This window comes from Podarcis filfolensis, assembly GCF_964270895.1.
Source record: "Podarcis filfolensis genome assembly, chromosome: 2".
Taxonomy (NCBI): domain Eukaryota; kingdom Metazoa; phylum Chordata; class Lepidosauria; order Squamata; family Lacertidae; genus Podarcis; species Podarcis filfolensis.
The window spans coordinates 48,989,696-49,015,300 of NC_139605.1; the positions used below are offsets into that span (position 1 = coordinate 48,989,696).

The window sequence follows — 25,605 nt, forward strand, 5'->3', positions numbered from 1 at the left end:
TGGTCCATGTAAGCCCAGTATTGCAGTAGCTCTCTAAGGTCACAGTCAGAGGTATTTTGTATTGCCCATTAGCTGAGATCTTAGGGATTGAACTTGGGATCTTCTGCATACAATGCATGGGATCTACCTTGTCCAATAGCCCTGATCTGGTAACACAAAGCCTATATATAAATGGCTTTTTTTGGCCCGAGCAAAAACTATGTAGGGCGGTTTAACTTGACCTCAAGGATCAGGTAGCAACTTGCATCCAATGGCTGCTGCTAGAATGACTGTAGTCTAGGATAGACTGAGCTTCTAGGATAGAGATTTGCAATTGGCAGCCTTTGAGTCCCTGAAGGGTAATTTCTGGTTGTTCAGACATTCTACTTGTGTGTAAAAACAACTTGCAAGAGGGGAGAAGTGTATTAAGCTTCACCCACTGTTTTCCTCAACACTTGAGTCACCAAGATGTTGCTGGGCTACAACTCCCATCATCCCTGACCACTGGTCCTGCTAGCTAAGGATGATGGGAGTTGTAGTCCAACATCTGGAAACCTAAGGTTGAGAAAACTGATCTAACATGTACAACCTCTTGTATCTGTGGAGGCTTCCTTAAGCAATTTCAAACCTTTATCTTCCTGGGTCCTTAATCATGCTGGAAGCCTCCATGACTGTAGGAGGTTGTTTTCTTCAGATGTTTAACATCCCAACTTATGGAGGGTGATGGAGCCGGAGCTTAGCAATTTGCCTCTGCTTGCTTGTTGTTTTCACATGTCACTGGAATGCCTGAAGACTAGTATGTTGAGTGTTCAATGTGTCATGACATATCTTATCTGTGATGAGAGGTGGTAGTATTACGTAGCTTGTTGCCTAATAAAGTTATTGGTTTAAAGGGAAGGAAGAGTATTGTGTATAGGCATTGTAGCTGGGTTCAAACTTGTGACTCTCAAGGATCTCTCCCTCCTGGACTTGTGCATGTGTCATTGCATTGACTGTGATAATGAAAACACTTCATTTGGGTTGTCCAATCAGCTAGCAGCATGTGCTTATGTTGGTAGTTCCCAGTGAACACTGGAAAAAACCAGACTTATACCTAGGGCTACATGAGGGGCCCAGAGGTCTAAGACCAAACATTCAAAGTGCAACTAAACCCACATTGGGATCTCTTTGAGTTTCTGATAAGCTGGTGTTTAGAACAATGGAACTGAAGACTGATGCATATTGAGAAATGTATTCCGGAATGATGGAACTTGTTACAACGCTTGAATATATAGAGGAACCAGATAAGACAAAATATTGTGATTTTATCCAACCCAACTCTATGCATATTTTCTGGGAAGCGAGGCTTCACTGATGTTGGTGGGTCTTATGCTAAAGTAAATGTGCATAGGATTACAGCCTTAATTTCACCATATTTCCATGAACTAGCAAAGGAAAGCCTATAGGTAGTGAGAAGTGTTCAGGAATTGGCCAAAGTGCAAGCATTGTGTTTGAGTGAAGTATATAAAGCTTGCTGTCTTTTCTCTTTTCAGAATGTATGCGTTAGCCGCTCTCGAGAAGAAGCTTTGAGGACTGTACCTAATCATTTGTAGCACCTTTGACCTCCCCTTGCCAGCACCGTCCCAAACTGCTGAAGCAGTGCTAAGGAAACCACTCAGGGACCTGAGAATGAAGGCAGCCTTCAAGGAAACCAAGCAACACAGAAATGCATGCACTCCTCCTCTTCTCGAAGACGGCGTTTCAACTGCCTGGGTCTGGCACAAGGCAAAGTTGGCATTAAAGGTTGAAATGGACCAAGTATTTGTGGAACAGAGAATGAAATTGCTTTTAAATTAATATATGTTGTCTTTATCCTGTTGTTCTTCGACTGTGGATGTTAAAAGTGTGAAATGCTGGTGTCTCTCTTAATGCTGTATCTTAACTTTCTTCTGCAATACTTTCCTAAGCCTTTCTTGCTGTGATTTCCTGTTTTATTCCTATATTATATATAAAATCTTTACTGAACATAGAACAGGTGTTTCTTCAACTGAGGATTCTTCCAACTATTTATTTTAGTATACAACAAAAGGTACCACCAGTCTCCTTGTGAGATATATTAATCCAGTTAATATATCAATTTTAGCAACAAGCAGTGTTGCCCACTTCAAGTCATTGCTTTGCAGTGAAACATTTGATTTCCTTTCTTTTTTTTTGGTAGCTGCACTAATTTCTAGGTAATTTTACTAAAGGCTCCACTTGATGCTTCACATCATTTAATGGAAAGCCAGAATAGGTAATATTTTCCCAGATGCATTCCATCTATCTTGTTGAAATGTTCCAGAACTCCTGGGTTATTATTATTATTTGAATAGTGTGTGAATAGTTTCCTTTCCACATCATGCATACGGCAAACCTATTTTGTCTGCTTATTAAAAACCACATATTTTACTTAACTGTTTTACCTGGTCCTCCCCGCCTTTTTACACCCCCTCAAACTCCAAACCCCAAGCAGAGAAGCCTATGAAAAGGGAGGATTTTTAATTGACACTAATGTAAACATTGCTCCAAGTGGAGCAGATAATAATAACAACAATAAAACAATTAGCATGGTGCATGGTGGTTACCAGAGGTGAATGGCAATAACAGTGCAGGGAAGGTATAAGACAAATTACTAGAGAAACCAAATTATTATGAAGCGCTCCTGAGTTATTGGCATTAATGCAAGCTTGTTCTTACCCATCTTCTTGAACCAAAGTCACAGATGAAGTATTACCTGTTTGGGGTTTTTGTTTTTATTATGTATTGGTGATATTTAAGTTAAAATGCATTGGATGGGTAAGATGAAAGCGATCCTTTATTGCATATCTTCTACTTTATTGATGAGAACAGGATTTGCACATTCATAAATGGAAACAATCTTCCGTCCCCCCAAAAAGAGGACTCAGGATTCTTTCTTTCTGTGAACCTTAAGCAGCCACATCTTTGCCTCGGTGCATTCCTTGAGTGGAGCTCAAGAGCCTAGTGAAGAATGGGGCCCTCTAGGATTTTCAAGTATTTATATGCAAAGAGGGATACTATGCTGTAAGTGAACTTCTGAAATTGGATCAGTCCTGCTTTAGGGTCACTACCCAACAGGGATATGCTCCAGATATATCCTGTTGCAATGAATGGGAGGCGTGTGAAAGAAATTCCTGTTAGTGATAAAACTTCATGCATGTTAGGCCAGTTGTGTTTGTTGTACTAAGCCAATATATAGTGTAAATAATCTGTCCCTGTGATACAAATCAGCAAGCAGCAGATTAGGTGCCTGTTTGTTCTTGAACCGAAGAAAGCTTTGTCCCGTGTGATTTGAATGCTTTTTTGCCTTGCTGTCTGTGTTGGTACCTCATCAAACCTTGCCATGCTGTTAATGTTAAGAGTTCTCTGCTATGTAAGCTTTGCCAAGTGGAGACTCGTTTATGTGGCTGGGTGCTATAATGTAACATACTGCCGTGTTCTTCATTTCTTTAATAAGGTAGCTTAGCAATATATTCAGCATTCTGGAGATAAGCCATAAAGCCAACCTTATTTCAGAAACATAAAAAGGACTATGTTAAACTATCAAACACTTCAAAAGCGCTTTAGCTGTATGCCATCCTTTAAGATAATATGCCTTGACATCATAATGTATTTATTCAGGTAGATCACTACTTACTGGAGTAGATGAAAAGGGAGAGCTCTGCTGTTGGCCCACAGTACAGTGTCAGCTGGAGAAGGGGATTTTGGGTAATGGCTTAAATCACAGATGAATCGTGTCAACAGCCCAGCCCTAACTTCTCTAGATGTGAGCCACAAGTAATTATTATTATTATTATTATTATTATTATTATTATTATTATTATTATTATTATTATTAGCTACTTAGTGGGCTTGAGTTCACCCCTGAAAAGTTGAGGATTCATGAGCAGAAAATTGTGCAGGTATAACTTTAGATTTTAAGTGGTAAATGTGGTTCCTATAAGAAAATATTCTCCTCTGAGTTAGCTAAGCCTGCAAGTTAGCTTTCATTGGTGGGTGTAGCATTTTCTTCTAGCCTTTTGTTAACCAGAAGTATTTGCTTTCTCCCCCTCCCCCCAACCTTCATATTTCTCAATGTGCTGTAAAACTGTGGCTAAATATTTTATGTATAGTAGATATTTTTATAGGCTACATCTAAATATACTGTGATAACAGTAGTTTCTATTTACAAGATTGTATAACTGAAAAAAATCGTTGTGTGCAAGAATAAATTATAATTGTATGTTGATACTTGAAAATGAAAATACTTGGAATCTCTGGATTCTAATTTAACTTAAGATGTGATCCTAATTCCACAATTTGGAAATGAGCCCCTTTGAAATGAGCTTGCTTGCTTCAAAGTAAATGAGTTTAAAACTGATATGTTAGATGGTTGGTGTGCCACCAGCTTCATCTGGGTTTCTAGCGATCAACTAATCCAGAAGACCTCCTGTATTTGTTGATCCACAGGACTGCTTCATCCTCAGCTTTTGAAAGTGTGAAGAGTGTTTCTAAAAATATGGATCTGACAGGTACATTTATCAGAGAGTTGCCATTACTAGCAATTTCCTTTTAAGTGTACACTTGAATGAAAGCCAGTGGCTTTGCTTATGTGAAATGCCTCTCAGTAGGTTCTAGAAATGGAAAAGGTTATGAAAATTATTTCCTTTTGTCATAACATGTATCGTAGACCCAAATGATTTTGAGTGAGACTAATTCGGATGTGACTGTTAACTCACCTAGTTCTAAGGATATATTTGGCCTTCAATTTAATCTTACGTGAGATTTATACCAAGCTAATAAACATTGTTTTAAGTTGTGAGGGATGCTAATTGACTTTTCTCTCTCCTGGATTATTATTATTATTATTTTTTGACACTTCAGGTATGTGCAAACGTGTCCAGCTCAAGTGCAACGATGTTCAAACTGAAATCTGTCAATTGGGTCAAGCATATATTTCAAGTGCTATTGATGAATATTGAGTCATTTCCAGGTTTTTATATTCTACAAGAACAGGCCAGGAACTGTGAGGTTTGCTGGAGTTAGTGCTAGATGAACTGTCACTGGATGAACTGTCAATGTTTGGTTTTAAGCAGCACTGCTGTATTTACATATGTTTTTTAAAGTGTTGCTGGCACTTTGAGACTAGCAGAAACAGGTGACTGCTTCTTTTAAACACCTACTCCTCCTTCAACCATAATTTATTTACCCCCTGCCATTACTCTTAAAACGACTCTTCTTTTAGGCTGCCATTGCCAGTGTTTAAATAGCACTGTCGTTGTTCCGGGTTGTTTCCTGAAAATGCTGGATTAATTTGGATCAAAGAGAATCAGAACTTTATCTTTCTACAATTTTCAGCTATCTTTCTACATTTTTTTACATCAAAGAGTGCCATTTATTTAATGTAGTGATGCAAGTGTAGCACTGTATCCTGGCATGTCCATTTTATAGGGCATAGAACCCACATGGTTCGTAGCCGCTGGGACAAAAAGAAAGAATTAGGACAATCACAAACTCTGTTGTCTTCATGACTGCTGTATGATAATTCTATGAACACGCATCCCTCTCTTTTCTTAATACATTGTACCAGTCTTTGTACATTGTCTTAATGTATGCCTTTTAAAAATGCCTGTGACTAGGGTAGAGCCCACTAATAATTAGAGCCGACAACAGCAGTACAGTCCCCTCTATGTAGCAAATCTTCTATAACTCTCTTCACTTTCCCAGCTGCCATCACTCTTTCCTCGGCCATCCCTTCTTTTCCATCTTTTCCATCTTCCTCTGTGTTTGCATCATTCCTTTTAAACCGAATTGTTTTCACTCCATAGAGAATAACCACTTAACAGATTTTAACCAGCTGGTTCCACAAAGTCAGGGTTCACAAGATGCTGAGATGATGGATTCCTTTCATTTTTGTTTAGGATGGAGATAATTGCGGTTAGGGAGTAATCTGTTAATTGTGCCTCACAAGTTGGAGGCTTTAAATGCTTAAAGCAGACTGAACTCCACCCTGCTCAGTATTTAAGCCTCTCCTATTTTATCTTAGTCTGAGTCTTTGTTATTGACAAAATCTAAAAACATGGAAAATGGTGTGATGGATCCTTTTTTCACCCTATTCCAAACTTATTTTTGAAGGGTTGTTTTGTTCTTAACAAAACAACAGATAGAAAATGACCCTTCCTGCTAGTCAGATGATCCTGGGATCAATTCTGCCCTGCTCACTCTATCTTGTGTAGTCTGCATTAACCACAGGAAGGATCTGTCTAGAAGTGTTCTATTTTCCCTGAAAGTTACCAGGCATCTAACACTACCAATTCTTGAATGTTTGTTTGTGTGCCTGATGTTGATGATGTGTAATGGGTGAGGACACTGAGTTGGCAAGTACAAGCCATGCTTTGGTGATGTGGCACAAATTCATTTAAAGAATTTTAACTAATATAATTTAATGTAATTAAGGTATGTCAGTAGCTGGATTACACTATGTGCCCAAGACCCAGTAAAGGGTTGGCTCTCATGTTCCCCACTTCCCATTCTCCTGTGTGGCCAGCTTTCAGTTTCAAAGAATGTTGATGTGTCAAACAAACCAATTTCAAACCATGGGTTATGAAGTTGTCTTGTTTAACCAGGTAGTTTTGTAGACATCACCAGCTGCTGTCTTGTAATTCATAGTATTGTTGTATTTCTTTTTTTAGCTGATCAAGGAATTTTCACTTTCCTTTACCATGCTATGATGTTTGGAAATAAGCTGACAAAGTAGTGCAGGAATGGGGAACCTTAGGCCTGGGTGGGAGGCAAAACTATCCCTGGACTTTCTAGTCCAGACCTCCTACTGGCCCTTCTTTGCACATGCTGTGTTTTTGTCTGATTAGACTGTGTTATTGTAGCCTAATGCCTCTTGATTGTCTGCATGAAGAATAGAAAGTGTGTGCGTCTCTATGTGTAGAAACTAGCCTGATTTACAAAAGTTAAATTGAGTTGCCTCTCTGCCCCTTAGAAACACTCGCATGCACCCCCAAGAAGGGTGTGTGGCCCTTGAGCTGAAAAAGATTTCTGATGGCAGTATAAATAAAGAAATAGTTTAAATGTTACAGAAGACAGTTGGCAATTTTCTGTAATGCTTCTGTAATGTTAGTCAGTGTTAATCAGATGGAGGGAAATCAATTATGGAATAAATAATGAATCTAACATTCCATAGGAAATACCTTAGTTTTACTTTTACTTGTAGCTCTAGGAAGTGGCCTAATATGTCCAGAGGTACATTCTGAATTTATGGAGGATTTATAAATTGCTGTTACGAAGGAAGTTGCCTGAGGAGAATTCAGTTTATATCAGGCCAGTGTTGAGCCCAGAGTCATTTTTAAACTTCCTAATTTCATGAAATATCTGGATAATCACCCAGAGTCCAACTGGCAAATCTTGTGTAGACTACCACGACAGACCTATATTTAATTTAGTATTACCTCAGTGTTTAAAAAGTAGTTTACAAATGCATAGTGGTATGTGTAGCTGTGGAAACTTGTGCTTTTGCCTATAAAAACAAACTCCTAGGAAGTATTGTACTGCCTGACTCTTTAGCCAAAGTGTCTGCTGTTGATGCCTAGAGAATAAATATTTTTAGTAACCTATGAAACCTGGCACATGGGAAAGATACATCTTGCAGCAAGCTGGACTTAACAAATCATGTGACTTTCAACAAGAGTAAGGCTAGATTTGTAGCTATCAAAACAAAGAGTTTCCACAGTAGGGATATTTCAAGTTGCAAGTGGTGCACTTCTGCCTTGAAGCATCACCCAACTTTCAAGAAGCAAAAATATTAAAGCTAAAGATTCTGTGTATCTTAAAAAGAATCATGAATGTTTAAAAATGCTGTCATGTGTCCCTGAGAGAGCATCCCAGGGGACCATAGCCTTTTTAATGGATACCAGAGCTCTAATGTTGGTGCCTCCAAAGCCTAGGGCTGAACCAATGCCAGAACACTGTTGGCATTAGAGCTAAAAAGGGAGTGTTGCTCTGGCATCAACACCCTGAGGATTAATTCCAAGGGACATCCATTTTAGGCCTCAGGGGAAGCCATTGCAGGGAAGGCAATATTTATGGTAGTGGAGTGGGGGAAGTAGGAATACTTGGTAGCTAGGGCCCCTGCAGGCTAGCAAGAATATCCTCAAAGTCAGTGGTGGCTTGTGCTTAAAAGAGCCTGCTTTGTGGGTTAGTGTCCAGGTCATTCGCTTTCAGAGGGTAAAATAGGAAGGGCAGCGTTTCAGATAACAGATGTATTTTTATTTAGCCTTCTAAGTTTTTCAACAATCCATAATCAATACATCGGTTTGACAGCATTCCTTCCCTGTTACCCCACATCCCACCCACCCCACAGTTTCAACATGCTGTACATGTTGTAGGGTGTTTCTGCCTAGCCTAAAAATCTGTTATCTGGATCAAGATACAAGGTAGCAATGATTAGTTATCACATACTGTGTATTTAAATACTCCTACGGGAACTAGCCTTCATCTTCTCAAACGTGCTGAGGCTTGACTAGACCTATATTGGCTGGCAACGAGGCCAAAGTTAGACCCAAACCACACAGGTCTTTAACGGCAGGTTCTTTGAAATGAGACCTGCCCACCATCCTTCATTAAAGGTGTGTTGCCCGGTCTCATGCATGCCCAACTGCATTCTACCTCACTGTGTGCCCAATACAGATTGATACCTGGAAAAATAAATGACAAGATGGCACCTCCTCCCCCACTTACACAACCAAGTTGAGAGTTCTATTTGTCTTCCAACACTGAGGACAGGACAGCATCCTCAAAGGGGGCGGGGGACTAAATGGCACACATACACGCAGCTTTGTTCTCTAGCACTTCACTTCCTCACTCACTGAGTTGCAGATAGGGGGCCTGTGGTAGCTGTAGTCTAATAAGGAAAGGCCCACATGTTTTTAAATTAAAAAAAGACTACTTTCACTGTCTTTTAGATGGGGCTTCATCCATGAACAGCAAAGCAAGAACAACTTAAAAGGCTGTAAACCTGCTGGATTGAGGGCCTGAGAAGCACCATAATCAATTGATGCCACTTTTTATTAATTAAAAATAGCAATATTTGAAGCTCAGAATCAACTCAAATTATTTAGTTTGATGGACGTTAAAAACTGCCTAGCCATTTCACTTTATTTGAAGGGTAGTACCCTTTGATAACCTCTTTCACCTCTTGAGCAAAATATACAGCATATACATAATTCCCCCCCCAAACGGATAACTACATTCAAGTAACCACGTACACAATTTACATTTTCCCTACTGCAGAGGAAGTCATTTAAATATGATTCACAAGGATACTTAAACTCAGCCATGCACAATGAAGCTACCGCCAGAATGAGCACAATTAGTCGCTATTGAGTGTTGTTCGGAATGAAAGGAAAGAGACGACGGTATCCTTTGATCACATTTCACATGGAGTGCTCGAAAACTTCCATTACAGCAGTACCTGAAAGTTCCTCTGTGCTGATAAACTATTTCTCTAAAATGCATTCAAACTTAGGGTTAGTAAAAGAGAACCCAGCAAATGCAGATTGATCCATAGAGTCTATTAAGTTTTTGTCACTGTATGATAGCCGTGGCTTCTCACTCAAAAATTCTCTGTCAAAATTGCTGTAGTCACTTGCTGATTTCTGTACAGAAGAGAAGAAAAGGACCGAAAGAAAGAAAAATATTAAAGTGACTTCAATCCATCTTGCCCTTGCTCAGTAGGAGTCCCATTTCATTTTAACAAGCTCAGACAAACAACTGCAGCATGAGTTTGGTTGGCTGCACTGCTCCAGCAAGTAATAAGTAGGAATTTATCACACATCAGGTGGAGATTGTTTTATCAAACAATCACCTGTAATGTCTAGTAATACTTGAATCCAGAAAGTCATGCATATCTGCCATCTAGCCATAATTTGCTACCAGTAAGAAATAGGATCAACCACATATTGAGGGCAGAGCACAAATCAGCATACACAAGGTTCCAGCTTCAATTCCAGATACCTTCCAGACCCAAATCCTTCCCTTTACCTTAAAAAACCCCCTGCACTGATTTACTTAAAACTGAAAAGAAATCACTTTTAAAAATATAACAGTGAGCAGCATTACCCATAGGGGAAGGGCCACTGCTTGGCGCAACAAGTTTATTGTTATATTTTTAAATATTGTGTTCTCTGTTTGGTTATGTGGCATAATTGTGGAAAACTTGATAAAATTTTTTTGGGGAAAAAACAACAGATAAAAGCATCACTTTTTACTTGGCTAGATTCAAAAGGATACCTACCACTTTGGGTTTGAAGGGCGGTTCCACTTCCCTCTTCTCAAGTGCTGTCCAATTAATTGCTTTGAAGAAAGAATGATCTCTGATGTTTCCAGTTATTCCCAGTCGTCTTGTTGGATCCCTTTCAAACAACTACAAAATATAATGCGCATCCAGCTTCAGTTACTTGGCCTGCAGATCACATTTCTGATGGAAACTATGACTTTAGCTGCTGTTCAGAAAAATAAGATGCTGGACTCAATGGAATTGATCTAGGGCAGCCATTGTGGCCAGTTCTAGTCACTATTGCTGGCAGCTGCAAAAGCTGCTTTGGATGGGGAGAAGGGATGGTATGTATGCCATATGACTGCCCAGTTGTTGTGTATACAACATAATCTGCAACAAGGGGGCATATTATCACTAGGCTGCATGTGACAATGCAACAAGACCCTCCAGTCCTGTAGCTGGTTATATAATTACTGATTATTTCACAAAAATCTTTGCCTGGAATGCAGGGCACTTACAATCTATTACTGGCTTAAGATATTCTCCAGGCCCCTTTCCATCTTCCCAAACAGAAAAAGGATTCAGCCTTAACAAGTGTATACCTTCTCTAGTATATCCTTAGATTCCTTGGTAATCCAGCGAGGGTAGTGAGGTGTGTCCACACGGATTGACTCAAATAACTCATCCTCATCATCACCATGGAAAGGAGATTGTCCAATAAGCATCTCATACAGCAAGACTCCAAATGACCACCAGTCCACAGAAAACGTGTATTTTAGGCCTTGCAGAATCTGTTGTCGATATAAGAAAACAACAATGTAAAATGCAATGGGAAGCTTTCCTAACTCCTCAAGAGTTGTACAAATCAGGATTTCGGCTTTTCACAATTTAAAGCAATTTTTCTCTCTCAGTCCTTTTATCAGCATGAATCACCTTTGATTCATTGGCTGCATTGGGACTCAACGTTAAACTATTTACTTTTGAGTTTACCTCTGACAGGGAATGAGATGTGGGCTGTCATGTTTTTGCCCACCATGTTGTGGCAAATAGTAACATCCAATTGGGTTAAACAAGTTTACCTGTACTGAACATTCTGGCCTGAACCCATAATACGTACCACTATTTCAACTGTGGTACAAACTGTGAGCTTGAAGAACCTAGGAATAAATAAAGTCAGCATATAGATGGCTCAGGTGTAATTTTCTACCCAGGGTATGGTCATTCCCTCTCATACTGGGTTCCCTAAGCAATGTCTAACTAGGCTTTATTTAGAGCAGGGGTGGGAAATCTGTGAACTTCCAGATATTGGATTCCATCTCCCATCAGGCCCAGCCAGTCTGGCCAATGGTCAGGGATAATAGGAATTCAGTAATATCAGGAGGATCAAAGATTAGCAACCCCTTCCTTAGGAGATAACATGAAACACTATTTATTAATTATAATATTCAGTAAGCTCACAACTTACATGTGGGTTATGTTCCATGCGCCTAAATCCAAAATCATGTATAGTCAAAACATTCTGGGTGCAATGGCGGATGAGATAGCCAGTCTTTCCCCCCAGATGCCAACCCCCTTTAAAAAAATTAATAATAATAATATTTGCCAAGTGTGTAAAGTTGAATGCACACAAGTTAATTGTGGACTTAATGAATTCTAAATGGCTATTTCAAGAGCTGGTATGTTACACATGTATGTTCCTTACTTCAGGCGCTATGTAGTCTGGAGTACCGCAGAAAGTTGTCGCCTTGTTCTCACCAAACACATTCTCTTTGCACATCCCAAAATCAGCAATTTTGATGTGACCTTCTTTATCAAGCATCACATTGTCTAGTTTGAGGTCTCTGTGTGAAAAAAATAAAACTAATCAGCACAACCATTCAAACTGGACAAAAGCACCCCAATGACTTAGCAACTTCATCCACTTAAAGATATTTGCTTTCAACCTCATAGGATACTTTCAGCATTAATAAATAGTTAATGGCATGTCTGCCAGAGTGGAGAAGATACTGAAGTTGGCAGATAAGTAAACAAACAATTTTTCCATTTTTTTTTAAATGAAAACTAAGGCAGAAGAAGGGCTCCAATGCTAACTCCATGTCAAAAGCATGAATTAAAATAAATCCATGAGAAAATGAAAATTGAGGCTTTTGAGGTGGAGGCGCTATGTAGAATCCTTAATGTGTCTACCCTGGGGCACAATGAAATTTTGCATTGGCAACAAAGGCCTTCACTTCTAAATGATTCAACAAGTTGTGTTATTTATCACGTTTGCATCCAACACAGAAATATTGAGTTTTAGTCACATTTTTTTTTGTTTGCCTATGGTGCATAAACCATTTGTTTTAATTTACACAGATCCATTATCAAGCCACATTAAGAATAGTTCATTGCATTGTGCAATTAATTATAGCTTTAACCGGAGGGGTAAATGCTGCAAAAGAGTCAACAAGCAAAGCTCCAGCTATAGTCTGGGTTCTATCCTACAGACATGTGTTCATCATTTGCACTCTGGTCTTAGACAGCAGCCATAAGAACCAGTTGCCAATAAACTTAAAGCACACTTCCAAAAAACTTACTGCCAAGAAGCCAGTAGCAGAGAATTAATGATGCATGCAATCAACAAAAACTTTCAAAAGTTTAAACTACTGCGTCTTAATGAAGCTTGATAATTCCGTACTGAAATATGTACAGGAGAGTGGAAGAAACGGTATTTCCCTACCCACTTTTGACAACTTTTCCTTTTTAGAATGGCTGCAACATCCAGTCAATTCATTGCTGAGATTAATTAAAAGCTTTCTGATTAGTTAAAAAGGTTCTCTCACTAATTGAGCAACGCCTTATTTTTATAAGTACTTATTTTTAATAAAAGTGCCAGGCATTATCCTTGAAAATACATTCTCAAATAGGATAGAGCAGCTTTTCTAAAATGTTGCCTGGTGCAACACACACACAAACACAGGCATGTACATATGCCTAACACATCTAAAAACAATGTGCTTCCCCCCTTTAAACTGTTTTATTCATGTGCAAGTTTATATCCAGCAATTAACTCTGCAACAGCCCCAATCTCTAGCAGTTTGCATTTAGCATTGTACTAAAGCGAAAGGCTGCCAATAGCTGTTACTGGCCAGTAATGATATCATGAAAGCCCGTGTTTCATATGACATCAAGAAATTCTTTCCTTGTTGGCAGCTGAATTCCCAAGAGCAGCAACCATTGCCAAGGCACAGTCAACTGCCATTTCTCATTATGAAAAATTTAGACAAAGCTTCTGTAGAAGCACACAATACAGCTCTATTTAAGTTCAAGTTAGCAGCCCTCCCACTCACAGGACTGATACTTGTAGATTAAAAAAAACCTTCCTTCATATTATTTGCATAATGACTTCATTCTGTAAAACAGGACATTAACAAATAGCTAACTTGCAGTTTCAGAAAATGTTGCTAAATATAAAACGCTGCAGAGCAGCTTTCAAACCGACTCTTAGATGAAAGCTAATAGGAGACTGAGTGTGGCTTATGAAACTGTAGCCCGCTTAGTACAGTCTTCAGATCTGGTGAACATGGCAGAGATTTCAAAACGAGGCATCACTTGAAGATGTCAGCCAAACCTGAGACTTGTTGGCATCAGTCTGTCTACAAGTAACGTTATCGTATGAATTGTGTCATCAAAGAACATTGCTGCATTTTATAGATAGGGAAAAGACACCGGTAACATAGGCAGATGTGAATTCTCTCTGCCTCTCATGAACAGCCACCCACTGAGGATGCTGTCTCCCCTTTCCAGGATTGTATCCTGGATTAATTACTAGCAATCTCCTTTGGCACCAGAAGGAAGACAAAATATCTCAGACTTGTGTCTAAGTGCTTGGCAATCAAGAATGTGAAACAAAGGGTCTTTTGTCTAATGTAAATAACATTTCTTTATTCTTGTTGCCAAGGAGAAAAACACAAGAAAACAATTCTATATTGCCCTCAAGTGCTTGCTGAATTGCTTCTTTTCAACACATTTGGAATAAAATCAGATTTTTAATAGGGAACAGTTCCTTGTAAAACACTCTGCTTGTCGGTTAATGACAGAATCCACCAATTCAGGACGTAACTGTTGCAATGTTTTACAAGGCTTACCGAGGTCAATCAGCACTCACCTATAAATAATGCCTTTGCTATGAAGAAACTGTAGGCCACACAGTATTTCAGCTCCATAAAACCTGAAACACAGTAAAAACACTTTAGATGGAGGGATTAATTTATATAAAGTAGGGGCCTACTGATGATGTAGTACTTCATTTTCTTTTGGTTACTTTTCCAGAAACCTCTCACTTTTCCCTTAGCCACTAAATGCTGGAGAGTTTGTCTAACACCCTAGGATACAGCTTAAGTTGGAAAAGGCTATTCCTAAGTCAGCTCCTTCCCCAAGTATACTTCTTGGAAATCTAATTGTTCCCTTTAATACCTTAGCAAAACTGAGCATGGCAACGGTGCCGTAAAGCTAAGCACTTGTGGAGGTGCAACAATCTGTGATATGAGTAGAACACTTGCTGTTATGTTGCATAGGTGCAGAAGCTAAAAGCACATCCCATCTTATACAGAAGGGCAGTTTTAGAATCGGGCACACAAACTTTGCCACAACATTATGTTATCAACACTTACGTAGCTCTGAAAAGATCAAAGCGGCCTTTGTCCTGTATATGGAACATTAGGTCTCCGCCATTAAGGAATTCCATAACGAAAAACAGATGGTCCTGTTTACAAACAGGAAAGAACACAACATTAGCTGACGGATGTCACTATATACACAGTATGAACATGTTGTTCTTCAAGTGAGTCGAGTCATATATTGGTGGCAGCCTCCGGCTGGAAATCTTAACAAGCAGCGTCAGACGTTCATTGATGTAGAAAACTTGTACGACACCCTTCCAATGCGTGTGCATTGCTCATGAAGGCTGACAACAATTAAGCACAAGACCATTCCACAAAAGCCGTAAAAACAGCAGCAGATGACAACACTTTAAAAATGAGGTTATGCTGTGCAAAGATCATCTGCCTGGCATGACAAATACTAATTAGAACAAGGAAGTTTTAATCGGTCAGCGAAAAACAGTTAAGAGAGGGGCCCAGAAAGCAATAACATGAGAGCATTGGTGGATTTCACCAATGACCCACCTATCCAAGCATCCTCCCCTCACAGTGGCCAACCAGATGCCTATGGGAAGCCTGGAAGCGAGGATCTCACAGGGTAGGTTATTCCACAGTCTGGATACAGGCACTGAGAAGGTCCTTTCTCTCATGTGGACTACTTGTGCCTCAGTCACAAAAGAAGATAAAGAGAAGAGTCTCTCCAATACATTTGGGGGTTTGGTATGGGAAGACATGGCCTTTGGGTATCCCAGACCCAAACCATTTAGACAGGAAGGGAAGACCGCTTCTCCTCTACCAGATTTCAGAGCCTTTTGTGAATCTATCTTTCATTTCTGTATTTAATGAAAAAGTTGCACCAGGCTCATTTTTTCAGGAAAAGTTTTATTTTCATGTCGTGGCTATTTCAGGGTCCCTTGCAACTCAAACATGCATTTGGGAGCCTTCTTTATAATTTCTAACCATATATTTGTGTGGTGCCGGTACTACTGTTGCGACCCACCTTAGGTTAGGCTGCAACCCAGGAATGGGCCCCAACATATGAGCTGAAGTCCAGTGGTATCCATTGTTTGTTTAATGGACAAATAATGCAGAGCTTGCAAATGGATACTTAAGGAGTATGCAAGAAGATACACAGATGTAATAATATGCTCTTTAAGCAAACATACTCTCTTCAAATAAGTCACCTACATATTTTACATTGCCAGTCACAGCAACAGCAAATTAAGGATTGCAGTGTACCTTTGTCTGAAAAGTGCAGTATAAATGGGTAAGAAATGGATTTTCCCATGCCAGTGCTAAGACCCGCTTTTCTACCATGGTGCATTCCACATCATCATCAATTAGTACCACATCCTTTTTCAAAGCCTTTACTGCAAAAAATTCATTCTTCCCTTTCAGTTCAGCAAGTAGTACCTGTAAAACAAAAGATTACTTTGGGATGCAAATTATGCTTTAGAAGCTCACCAGATGATCATGTCCTGCATTTGCCCCTCTGTGCAACAGTGGAATTAGACCTGATCAGAGTGCGAACAACACAATACCCTGTGCTCAGGCAAATAAACGTGTCATTTTGCAGCCTACAGTCATATGTGTTCATAAAAAGCAGAAAACAGTCTCATGGCATCCTGAGCTAAGAACTGAGTGTGACTGAAGCCTTCATGAGTTAGAATAGACATCAGGTACAGCAGGTGCTGACTAGAGTTGGCCAACAGGCCATAAAAGTTTCCCCTTGTACCTGGGATCTCCTTCCCAGAGTCAAGCCAAGCAGCGAAAAGGCAGAGCACTAGGAAATGTTTCATTTCACAGCCAATATCAATTAAAAGCCACAACTGGAGGTGGGGATGTGGGGGGAGTGGAACAACACCTTTCCTCACAGCCACCAAAGGTCCCAGGCACCTGTTGCCTTGAGTCTTAGCCCCCCAGTCCCACTTTGCTGGTGGCCTGAAGAATCACATGGATCACTTTCACGCTCTCTCCCACACCATATAAGGCATTCTAGCAACATACAACCAGCAGTTTGGCAGTCGTTTATACATGTAAAGAAAATCATGCCCTACCAGTTACCCACCTTTCCAAAGCTTCCTTTCCCAAGAACTTTGTGGAATACAAAACTGTCTATGTTGAATTTCCTCCTACCAGATGGTCGTGACAGTGAACGTCCCTCCCAAAGCTTATCATACTCACTATTATCTGTAAAAAGCAAAATGCAAATTTTTCTATTAGGACCAGGAAGCTTCTCTCTCTTCTCCCTAAATGGCACGCTATTCTATGACTCTATGAAGTGTTGATGTATCACACTGACCATTCCATAAATCTGTTCCTGTCACTAGAGTGAAGGATGGAGGGATGGCTGTCATGCATGTACATGTATGCATGGAATTATAAGTTCAAATTCCATGCAGGCATGAATTCAAAACATCAGAGCTGCATTATACACACACAGTTCTTGACTGGGTTCTTAACTAGAGGCTTTAATAACTGAAGTTTAGGGAAGCTGTTATAGTTCTGCCTACACTGCTTACAGGGGCATGGAAGGGGGCAGATTTTATTTAGATAATTGTTATGCCATCCTTAAGGCATAAAATAAAAGCATACAAACAATAAAAATATAAAGAAAGGATCTGGCAGAAAAGCTAAAGCCATTAATAATAACAAACCACGTTACACTACATGCTGAAATGCATCTACAAATAAAACGAATACTTTTGCCTGGCGCCAAAAAAATGACATCAGCTTGTGCCAGTTCACCTTTCCTAGGAAAACAGTCCATAAACGAAGACTAGCTGCCAAGGCTAGCCTGCTCATGAGGCTTGGGTGAGGCAGTTGTCTCAGGTGGGAAGCTGGTGGTCCTTTCGGTACCAAGCCAAAGGTGATTTCATAGGCAAGGAGATTCTGAAAAACTCTCCCCCACCAACAAAAGTTATAGTCAGATTGAATTATAGTTGAATTAAGTTGAGAGCGCTCCACAATCTTTGTCTACGAATTAAGGCTCTCAGCTACAAGGTAGGATGCTGTAGTTACATGTGAAGAAGTGTTGTGCATATCTTTACTTGTTGTCCATATCTTTGCATAACTACTTTAAGAATAAACCATCAAACCAAGTGACAAAATATTGTTTGTACTATATGGGTATTGACAAGTTTTAAATTTACGTGTTAACTGTTAGAATTATGCATACACAATAAAGAAAAAATGTTTTTCACCTGTTGTATCGCCACTCAAGGATTTAGGTTTTTTATCAAAATCTTGGTAAATTCCGACACTTTCTACTGACCCAGAATCAGATTTTCTGGAAGATTTCTGAAAAGAAACAATGAATATTCAGAATTACTTTATGCTTAAATTAAGAAATGATTGCTTTTCACTAAAATAGCCAGGCTAAATATTAGTACATTGTTTGGCATGATGTAAGGCGTTTTCTTATGTAATATTAGTATGTGTAGAAGAAGAAGAATGGAGGATTTTAATTTTCCACTGGGTTTGTTGTCTTATTTTACCAGAATAGACTGCACATGACCAGTTTCTGCAAACCATTTCTGCAAACTGTGGGGACACAAATACAGAGAATGGGCACCTGATGATGTGAAACACGCATGCGCCACAAGTGTGTACATGAATTCTTACACCGAGTCTTTTTGTGTATGCAAATTACATGCAAAGTGGCAAACTTATGTATTCTGCATATGATGCTTGTGGACACAGTTGTCACATTAGGAATTCATGGTTACCAAGCTGCTAAATCTGACAGTTTGTGAAACAGTGTCTCTTGTCATCAAAAGCTTCTCCCACATCCCCATCTTCAACTATGAAAACTGGAAATGGACTGCAGATTCTTACTTTAAACATTCAAACATTTGACTTGAATGTCAATAAATCTGCATTTCTAGAGACAGGGGCTGTGTTCAGTTGTCACGTTTCCAGTTTTCCAAATCAGTTTGTAGGACTGTGAATCAGCTCTGTGCCTGTGTGATTTCCCTATGTTGCAACCCTAGTCTGGAAGATCTGCTTACACCATTTTGTTGGTTTGCATTAAATGGCAGACTGTGACTTGAGTAAACCAGAAAATGTTCTACTAAGTTTGAGGGAAGAGGAACAGGAGATAATGTGTACACTGGTGGAGGAAGGAGGGGTGGGAGGAGCATACCAGCCCTGGCAGCGCGATCCCGGTGTGGTGCCATTGCAGCTGCCCCCGCCTGCACTGGGTGCTACGCCCCCTGCAGGTGGCACGCCACGCCCCTGGGACGCACACCAGCCATACCCCCACCTGCTCTCTGCCCCCCCCCAGTGCCGGAGCATGAAGCTCCTCCACTGAATGTGTAACACAGGGTTTGTCCCTGATCCACCAGATGTCCGAACGCAGCCACAGAGTGACCACAGATGCACATTTACACAAGTGCCAATTTGCAAAGGGGCATTTGTAAGGACTTTAGCTGTTCATCTGAACCTCTTGCTAAATATTGAGGAAAATCTTACCACAATTCTGCACTTCATCTGAAATCCAAGTAAGCAAGGGGGTGGTAATATCCCCATCACTTAACAGGGTAAACTGGATGTCAATGTTGCTAAGTGGTTATACATATGATACGGAATTTATCACTTGAAAATTATCATTTGTATTGACGATTAGATAATAAAATATGATATGAGGAAAAGGACTAAGCAGCATACCTGACTAACTTGAGTTAAAGCTTCTGCCAATAATTTCTGATTGATTCCACAGAGATTTGCCACTTTCTTCTGACATTTGTGGTGCACATTCATTCCACATTCTGAAGAAATACAGTTATGAACAGCATCAGCATAATGCAATTTATAAGCACAATTGATGAATCTACCATTTTTACTGTGATCAGTTTGCTCGCTGGGTCCTTTAACTGAACTGAGATCTGTGTTTGCCTTTCCCCCATTTTTACTCTCAGGATTAAAAAGAAGCAAACATTACTACATGCATTTTAAAAAACAAGAACAGCATTTAGTTTGGAGATCATCTATTTCTTTTCACTTGTGAACACTGTTGAAGGTTGTCAAGTTGTTGTTTTTTTTAAAAAAAACCTTTAGAAAACACAAACCATGTGCATACTTTTCTGTTTAACTCTTACAGACAGCACAAGCATATACAGTGGTACCTTGTATTCGGTTGCGAATGGGATCCCTTCCAGAGGTCTGGCCAGATCCTGAGGTTTTCGCAACCGGAGGAGAAGCGGTAAACCGCTTCTGCGCATGCGCGCGGGGCGAAACACTTCTGGGTTTGCTGCTTTCACAACCCGAAGTTTACATTAGCCAAGGGTAACGTAAGCCAAGGTGCTACTGTAATCACAGAACTGATCGCTTCCCTCTTCAAAATTCCCCCTAGCACAGCTATTTTGCCCAAGGCTTGTAATGGCCAAAAGAAACAGACTGTACCTTCACATTTTAATCCTTGCTTAACAAGTCCCCAGAGAAGACTACCACAATGATCACAGAAGGTAGGACTCATGTAGTTGTAAACTTTGAACCTGTGAGGCATATCGATGTGGAAGCGCTCCTTCTGAAACTGAAGACACGTTTATGTGTGTGTGTGGGGGGGAGTAAGACAAGTATTTGGAGATTTCTCTCACACAAGATTTTCAAGGAGAGGGAACGAGAAATCCATTATTTATCCGATCATGTAGCCAGAAGGTTGACACAAGCAACAAGTTGAACGAAATAAAAAAAACATTGAATTTAACATATTAGAGACACTGCCCACAAGAATCCTAAATAAAAACATATTCTAAAATGTCCAAGAAAAAGTCTCCATGGACAGTGTTGTGTGTCTACTGTGCTTCTTTGTGCCTGAAATGGCAAATCTGAAGCACAGTATCCTGCCTATTCATTCACACACATTGCGTTTCTTTAGAGAAGATATATCTGCAGCCACAAAATCTAGGAAAACATCAATACATGTGGGAAATGACAGGTGAGCCAATGAATAGAGGAGTTTTTGAGCAAGTCAAGAAGAATGCCTTTATTCTGACAAATTATGCAAAACAAGGAAGCATATGTTTTTTGCCTTTTTAAACTCCGGAACTTCTTTGTGCTTGGTCAGACAGACTTAGGGTAGTGAGTGCACAAATCCCTTTCTCCCAGGGTAAGGGAACAACATTGCATAGTTCCTTAAAGACTTAAAAAAAAATTCTTTGGGGCCTTTTGGAGAACTTCTGCTGAACTGCAGGACCTGGACCAAAAGACAAAACTTTAAACTGAACAGCAATTTGCTTAGCTGCTCAGACCCACATGTTGTCTTTTCTTGCCTTCCCACTTGCAAAAAATAAATCACATTCAAGATCTCTGATAACTTGATTCTTAAGAAACAAAATAATAGGCAAAAGTAAATAAGCATGCCAAATTTACATAATATGTCAAAAGCACATATCTGGTTTTCTTTACTGCTGCATGTCTTTTTTTTGTACACACAATACATACTGCGGTTAATGAACATATAAAATGTTTTATTACTTACCACTGTATCTCTGCTGTTCGCTGCAGTACCAGTACATCTCCCAATGATTTTATCAATGCATTTTTTGTGAATAGCAGCATTACATTCTTCAGAAGAGCAACAGGAATAGAAAGATACAGGCAGTTAAGTTTCATGGAGGGAGATATATATAAAGTATTCTACACAAAAATGTTATTTTCTCTGATTTTCATTTATCGGTTGTATGATAGTTACAACTTTATATACATCAGTAGAAATGATACATTGGAAAGCTTTTACTATTAGGGTTGAATTTTAAATATATCTGTTAGCATTTTAATGTATCACAAGATGACATCTTAAGGCAGCCCTGTTTAGGGAAGTTTTTAATGTAGGATATTTTAGTGTTTTTTGGTTTCTATGGAAGCCGCCCAGAGTGGCTGGGGAAACCCAGCCAGATGGGCGGGGTACAAATAATAAATTATTATTATTATTATTATTATTATTATTATTATTATTATTATTATTTTTCTGTGACAAAAAAAATAAAAGGCCCTTTTGTTATCTGGAAAATGGTAGCCCTAGACAAGTGTAATATTTATTTAAAAATATATTCATACCACTATATCATAAAAAATCAAAGTAGTTTACAACAATGATATCTTGATATAATTTTAAAAAACTACATAAAATTTAAAACCAGCATCAACTAAGTACTGCAGGAACATGTTTTCTTAATTGCCTGCATAAGCCTGTTAGCACAGAAATGTTTTTAGCAGGTGTTTAAATGTTAAAACAAAAATGAATAATTAGGAACTGCTGCTATTTAATCTTATTTATTCAGCTACTTCTATAGCAGCCTTCACCCAAAATGGTCACAGGGTGGTTTACAAACATAAGGTAACAAGATAAACAGAAACATTAAAATAACTCTCATAAACCACATAACAGCATTATAAAAATGAATTAAATGATCAGCCTCTAAAAGCCTTACAGAAGAAGTAGTGTTTTACCTGGCATCTAAAAGAATAGGTTAACTATAGTGATTATCAACAATTTGTACTACATCTACTAAAGTTTCTCACCGGCTATTACCACCCAAGAATAAAAGACAATGCAATTAACTTACGTCTACATTTATATCCCTGCTTGTTTAGGCCCCTGTAAAGGAAATGGGGGGAGGGTTTAGTCACAAGCAAAACTTATAAAACAAAATATTCAGACATACAAGTTGTTTTATCAGCCCAAGGTCTTATTAAGAATATGCAGCTGATCCCACTGAAATATTTGAATTTTTCTTTCCCTAGAGAAGTCACAATACACTTTTGAAGCAGGGAAACCTCAACCTGCTGTTAATACCTAGCTATGCATTTCAAAGTGGTCCCAGATGGGAGAAGCTGTCTTAGAAAATGGAGGCTGTACCCGAGTGGATAGAGGGACGCGGGTGGCGCTGTGGGTTAAACCACAAAGCCTAGGACTTGCCAATCAGAAGGTCGGCGGTTCAAATCCCCGTGACGGGGTGAGCTCCCGTTGCTCAGTCCCTGCTCCTGCCAACCTAGCAGTTCGAAAGCACATAAAAGTGCAAGTACATAAATAGGTACCGCTCCGGCGGGAAGGTAAATGGCATTTCCGTGCGCTGCTCTGGTTTGCCAGAAGCGGCTTAGTCATGCTGGCCACATGACTCGGAAGCTGTACGCCGGCTCCCTTGGCCAATAAAGCGAGATGAGCGCTGCAACCCCCGAGTCAGTCACGACTGGACCTAATGGTCAGGGGTCCCTTTACCTTTACCCGAGTAGATGAGAGAGAACAACAGCCAAGCTGAAGAAGTCAGCTGTCAAACCTTTAGAACACCATATGGGATATTAACTGCACATCAGCAGAAGTGATTGCATTTGATTTCTAGATTTTGTAGAGATGCTTTTCTTGTTTTTAAGAGTTTGTGCATCTTGTATACCACTCTGATGACTTCATGATGAGAAGCAGTGTATGAATTTGTCAAATAAATAAACTGTGGTTCTGATCGGGTGTTCCCCAAACTGGTGCCCTCTGGATGTTTTGGATGGAAGTTGCCGTCCAAAGCATTTGGAAGGTACAAGGTTGGGGAAGGTTGTTGATGAAATCCATCAGTGGTTGATGCAGGGGTTGTTGCTGTTTTGACGTGGTTCTCAAGTTTCTTGGTTAAAGAAGCCCACTTAAGCCATCCTTGTAAACTGTTTAAAAAGCTCATTTTCAGGTCAGAAAAAAATCATCTTCAGGGTTTCCTAGAGGCAGTCACTCTATGGAAAACTAATGCTGGAGTAGAAGTCAAGCTAAGAGAAGAAAATGGTAAAACTGAATCTGTCAGTTCTTGCTCTAGGCCAGAGCTGTGTGCAACATATAGATAAATAAAACAGACAATAGCTCTCACCACACAAAATCTTTACAGACAGAGCAAAATGTAGGTTGCCCAAAGAAGGTGGCAATGAACTCATGGTTTTTGATGTAGTGGATCTTGGCCTGTTTGATTGCTCCTCTCCTGTTCATAGTCACAGTTCCTTCATCTTCTCTCATTGACTGCTTGCTGTCTGGAAGCAAAGAAATGAAACAGTGAAACTTGTATATATAAAAGGAATAATTGTTTCATTATTTAGTTTAACAGGTATATTTTAACTTAGTGATAAAACACTATCACTAAAAAAAGAAGAGCACATGCTTGTTCCTCTCCTTTGACTGTCTTCTGTCAAGTGCTGCTGCAGTAATATAAACATTAAAATGAACTGAAGATATGGAGCATGTTAGAAAAACTCAGCAATATGCAAATTCTATATCAGATAGCAGGCACTCTAGCCACAACTACAGTGCTGGGGGGAAAGGCACAAAACCCCAACCTTTTTACATGCTGACCACTAAAACGTAATGATCTGAACACATACATCCCTTTTTGCATTTTTTTCCCTGTTCCGCCAAGGCACCCAAGACAGTTTACAATTCCAAATATTACCATGAGCAAAAAGGTACACAATATTTGTTGGCCAACTTCCGGAACCAAACTATTGTGAAACTATACTTTTCAAAGGCTGGAATTAGATTAATGAATACATCATTTTTTCTTTTATTCTGCTATAGAAATGCCCTTTCAGTATGCAAAGGGAAATCAAATGATTTTATTTAGGGCAGGCTTAGGGAACCTGCACCTTGCCGGACCCACTATCCAGCTTGAGACTCTCCAGCCGACACACACTTTGACTACTTTTGCCTGGTGGCATTGCGGTATTGACTTGTGCTTCTTGCTTGCCTGTGTAAACGATAGAAAAATGTGTATAGATATATTCACGTGTGCAGAAAGTCTTGATTCCTGCACATGGCTGGAATGTTGCTTACTGCATACAGATAAGAACCACAGCCATTGCTCTGCTGCCCACTTCTGCTTCTGGTCCCACCCAACACAGGCATACAAAAGATTCCCCACAAGTTTCTATGACCTTTGGGCTGAAAAAAGTTCTCCACCCCTGATGCAGAAAGATTGAAAGTCTGTGGAAGACAGAGGAGGAGAAAATAAAGGTGATGGAAATGTGAGCTAAAATCACTTGAAAACACAACCAAGAGATTGGGCACAATTTCTGTTTCCTTGTGCAAGGTATTTGTCGTTAGGCAAGAATACGAAGATTGATGCTTGGATCCGAAACAACTTACTCTCAGTGTAGGGGAAGTAATGACACCACACTGCCTGGCACTAGTATATTAAAAGAAGGGTATGTGTGTTTTAATAAGCATGATGGTGCTGCTTCTGGTAGTATTAGTTCAAACTGATGGAATTAGGAAATCCTTTCTCTGTAAATACACAAGAGCAGTAGTGTTTTGTTCCCCTGCAGTTTTATTTTAAGCAAATATTGAAGGACTTGGCAAATGCACTGGCTCAACATGCAAAATTTGCCCCGGCTTCCCTCTGCTTGGTCTGCTATCCTTTCTCTCCCACATCTCCCTACTCCTTATTATCCCCACATGCACAAAACATGTACAGCACAGTGCCAAACTAATCTGGTTTTGCTGTGTGTAATGTGTTCCTTCAGCAATGGGGGGAAACAGTTAAATTGTGGATGTGTCTCAAAGACAAGGGGAAATCCCCTTTCTGACCTTTTCAATCTTCCGACACAAGTGTTGCTTCCTCTTGTGCAATGGAAAGCTGGAAACAACCTGAGTTTGATGAGTTTCCCGTTAAAAGAGTATCAGTACATAGACACCATTTTCTCTATGGCTTACTCAGCTTT

General features: G+C 39.6%; 2 protein-coding genes and 1 long non-coding RNA gene across 9 annotated transcripts in view; 2 read left to right on the plus strand and 1 right to left on the minus strand.

Moving 5' to 3' along the window:
* The window catches only part of PFKFB4 (6-phosphofructo-2-kinase/fructose-2,6-biphosphatase 4), a 67,061-nt gene extending 62,245 nt beyond the window's left edge, over positions 1-4,816 (plus strand). For all 4 annotated transcript variants that reach the window (XM_083603469.1, XM_083603470.1, XM_083603467.1 and 1 more), the window contains one exon: positions 1,512-4,816. Coding sequence is in view for 2 of the 4 variants with exons in the window: in XM_083603470.1 (XP_083459596.1) it covers positions 1,512-1,571 (60 nt within the window). In the remaining 2 variants the exon portion in view is untranslated. The remainder of the gene's footprint in view (positions 1-1,511) is intronic.
* Positions 4,817-8,249: 3,433 nt separating this feature from the next.
* Positions 8,250-25,605, minus strand: part of PRKCD (protein kinase C delta) — a 54,200-nt gene continuing 36,844 nt past the window's right edge. For all 4 annotated transcript variants that reach the window (XM_083603359.1, XM_083603357.1, XM_083603360.1 and 1 more), the window contains exons 5-18: positions 23,766-23,922; positions 22,488-22,519; positions 21,401-21,486; positions 20,323-20,452; positions 19,588-19,688; positions 18,123-18,219; positions 16,988-17,109; positions 16,159-16,332; positions 14,932-15,023; positions 14,427-14,489; positions 11,982-12,120; positions 10,882-11,070; positions 10,298-10,426; positions 8,250-9,659 (exon numbers count right to left, since the gene is read on the minus strand). In XM_083603359.1, the coding sequence (XP_083459485.1) occupies positions 9,501-9,659; positions 10,298-10,426; positions 10,882-11,070; positions 11,982-12,120; positions 14,427-14,489; positions 14,932-15,023; positions 16,159-16,332; positions 16,988-17,109; positions 18,123-18,219; positions 19,588-19,688; positions 20,323-20,452; positions 21,401-21,486; positions 22,488-22,519; positions 23,766-23,922 (1,670 nt within the window). In that variant the 3' untranslated portion in view covers positions 8,250-9,500. The remainder of the gene's footprint in view (positions 9,660-10,297; positions 10,427-10,881; positions 11,071-11,981; positions 12,121-14,426; positions 14,490-14,931; positions 15,024-16,158; positions 16,333-16,987; positions 17,110-18,122; positions 18,220-19,587; positions 19,689-20,322; positions 20,453-21,400; positions 21,487-22,487; positions 22,520-23,765; positions 23,923-25,605) is intronic.
* Positions 12,129-18,126, plus strand: LOC310757904. The gene is made up of 2 exons (XR_014545559.1): positions 12,129-12,531; positions 12,573-18,126. It is a non-coding gene; the product is annotated as an uncharacterized lncRNA (long non-coding RNA).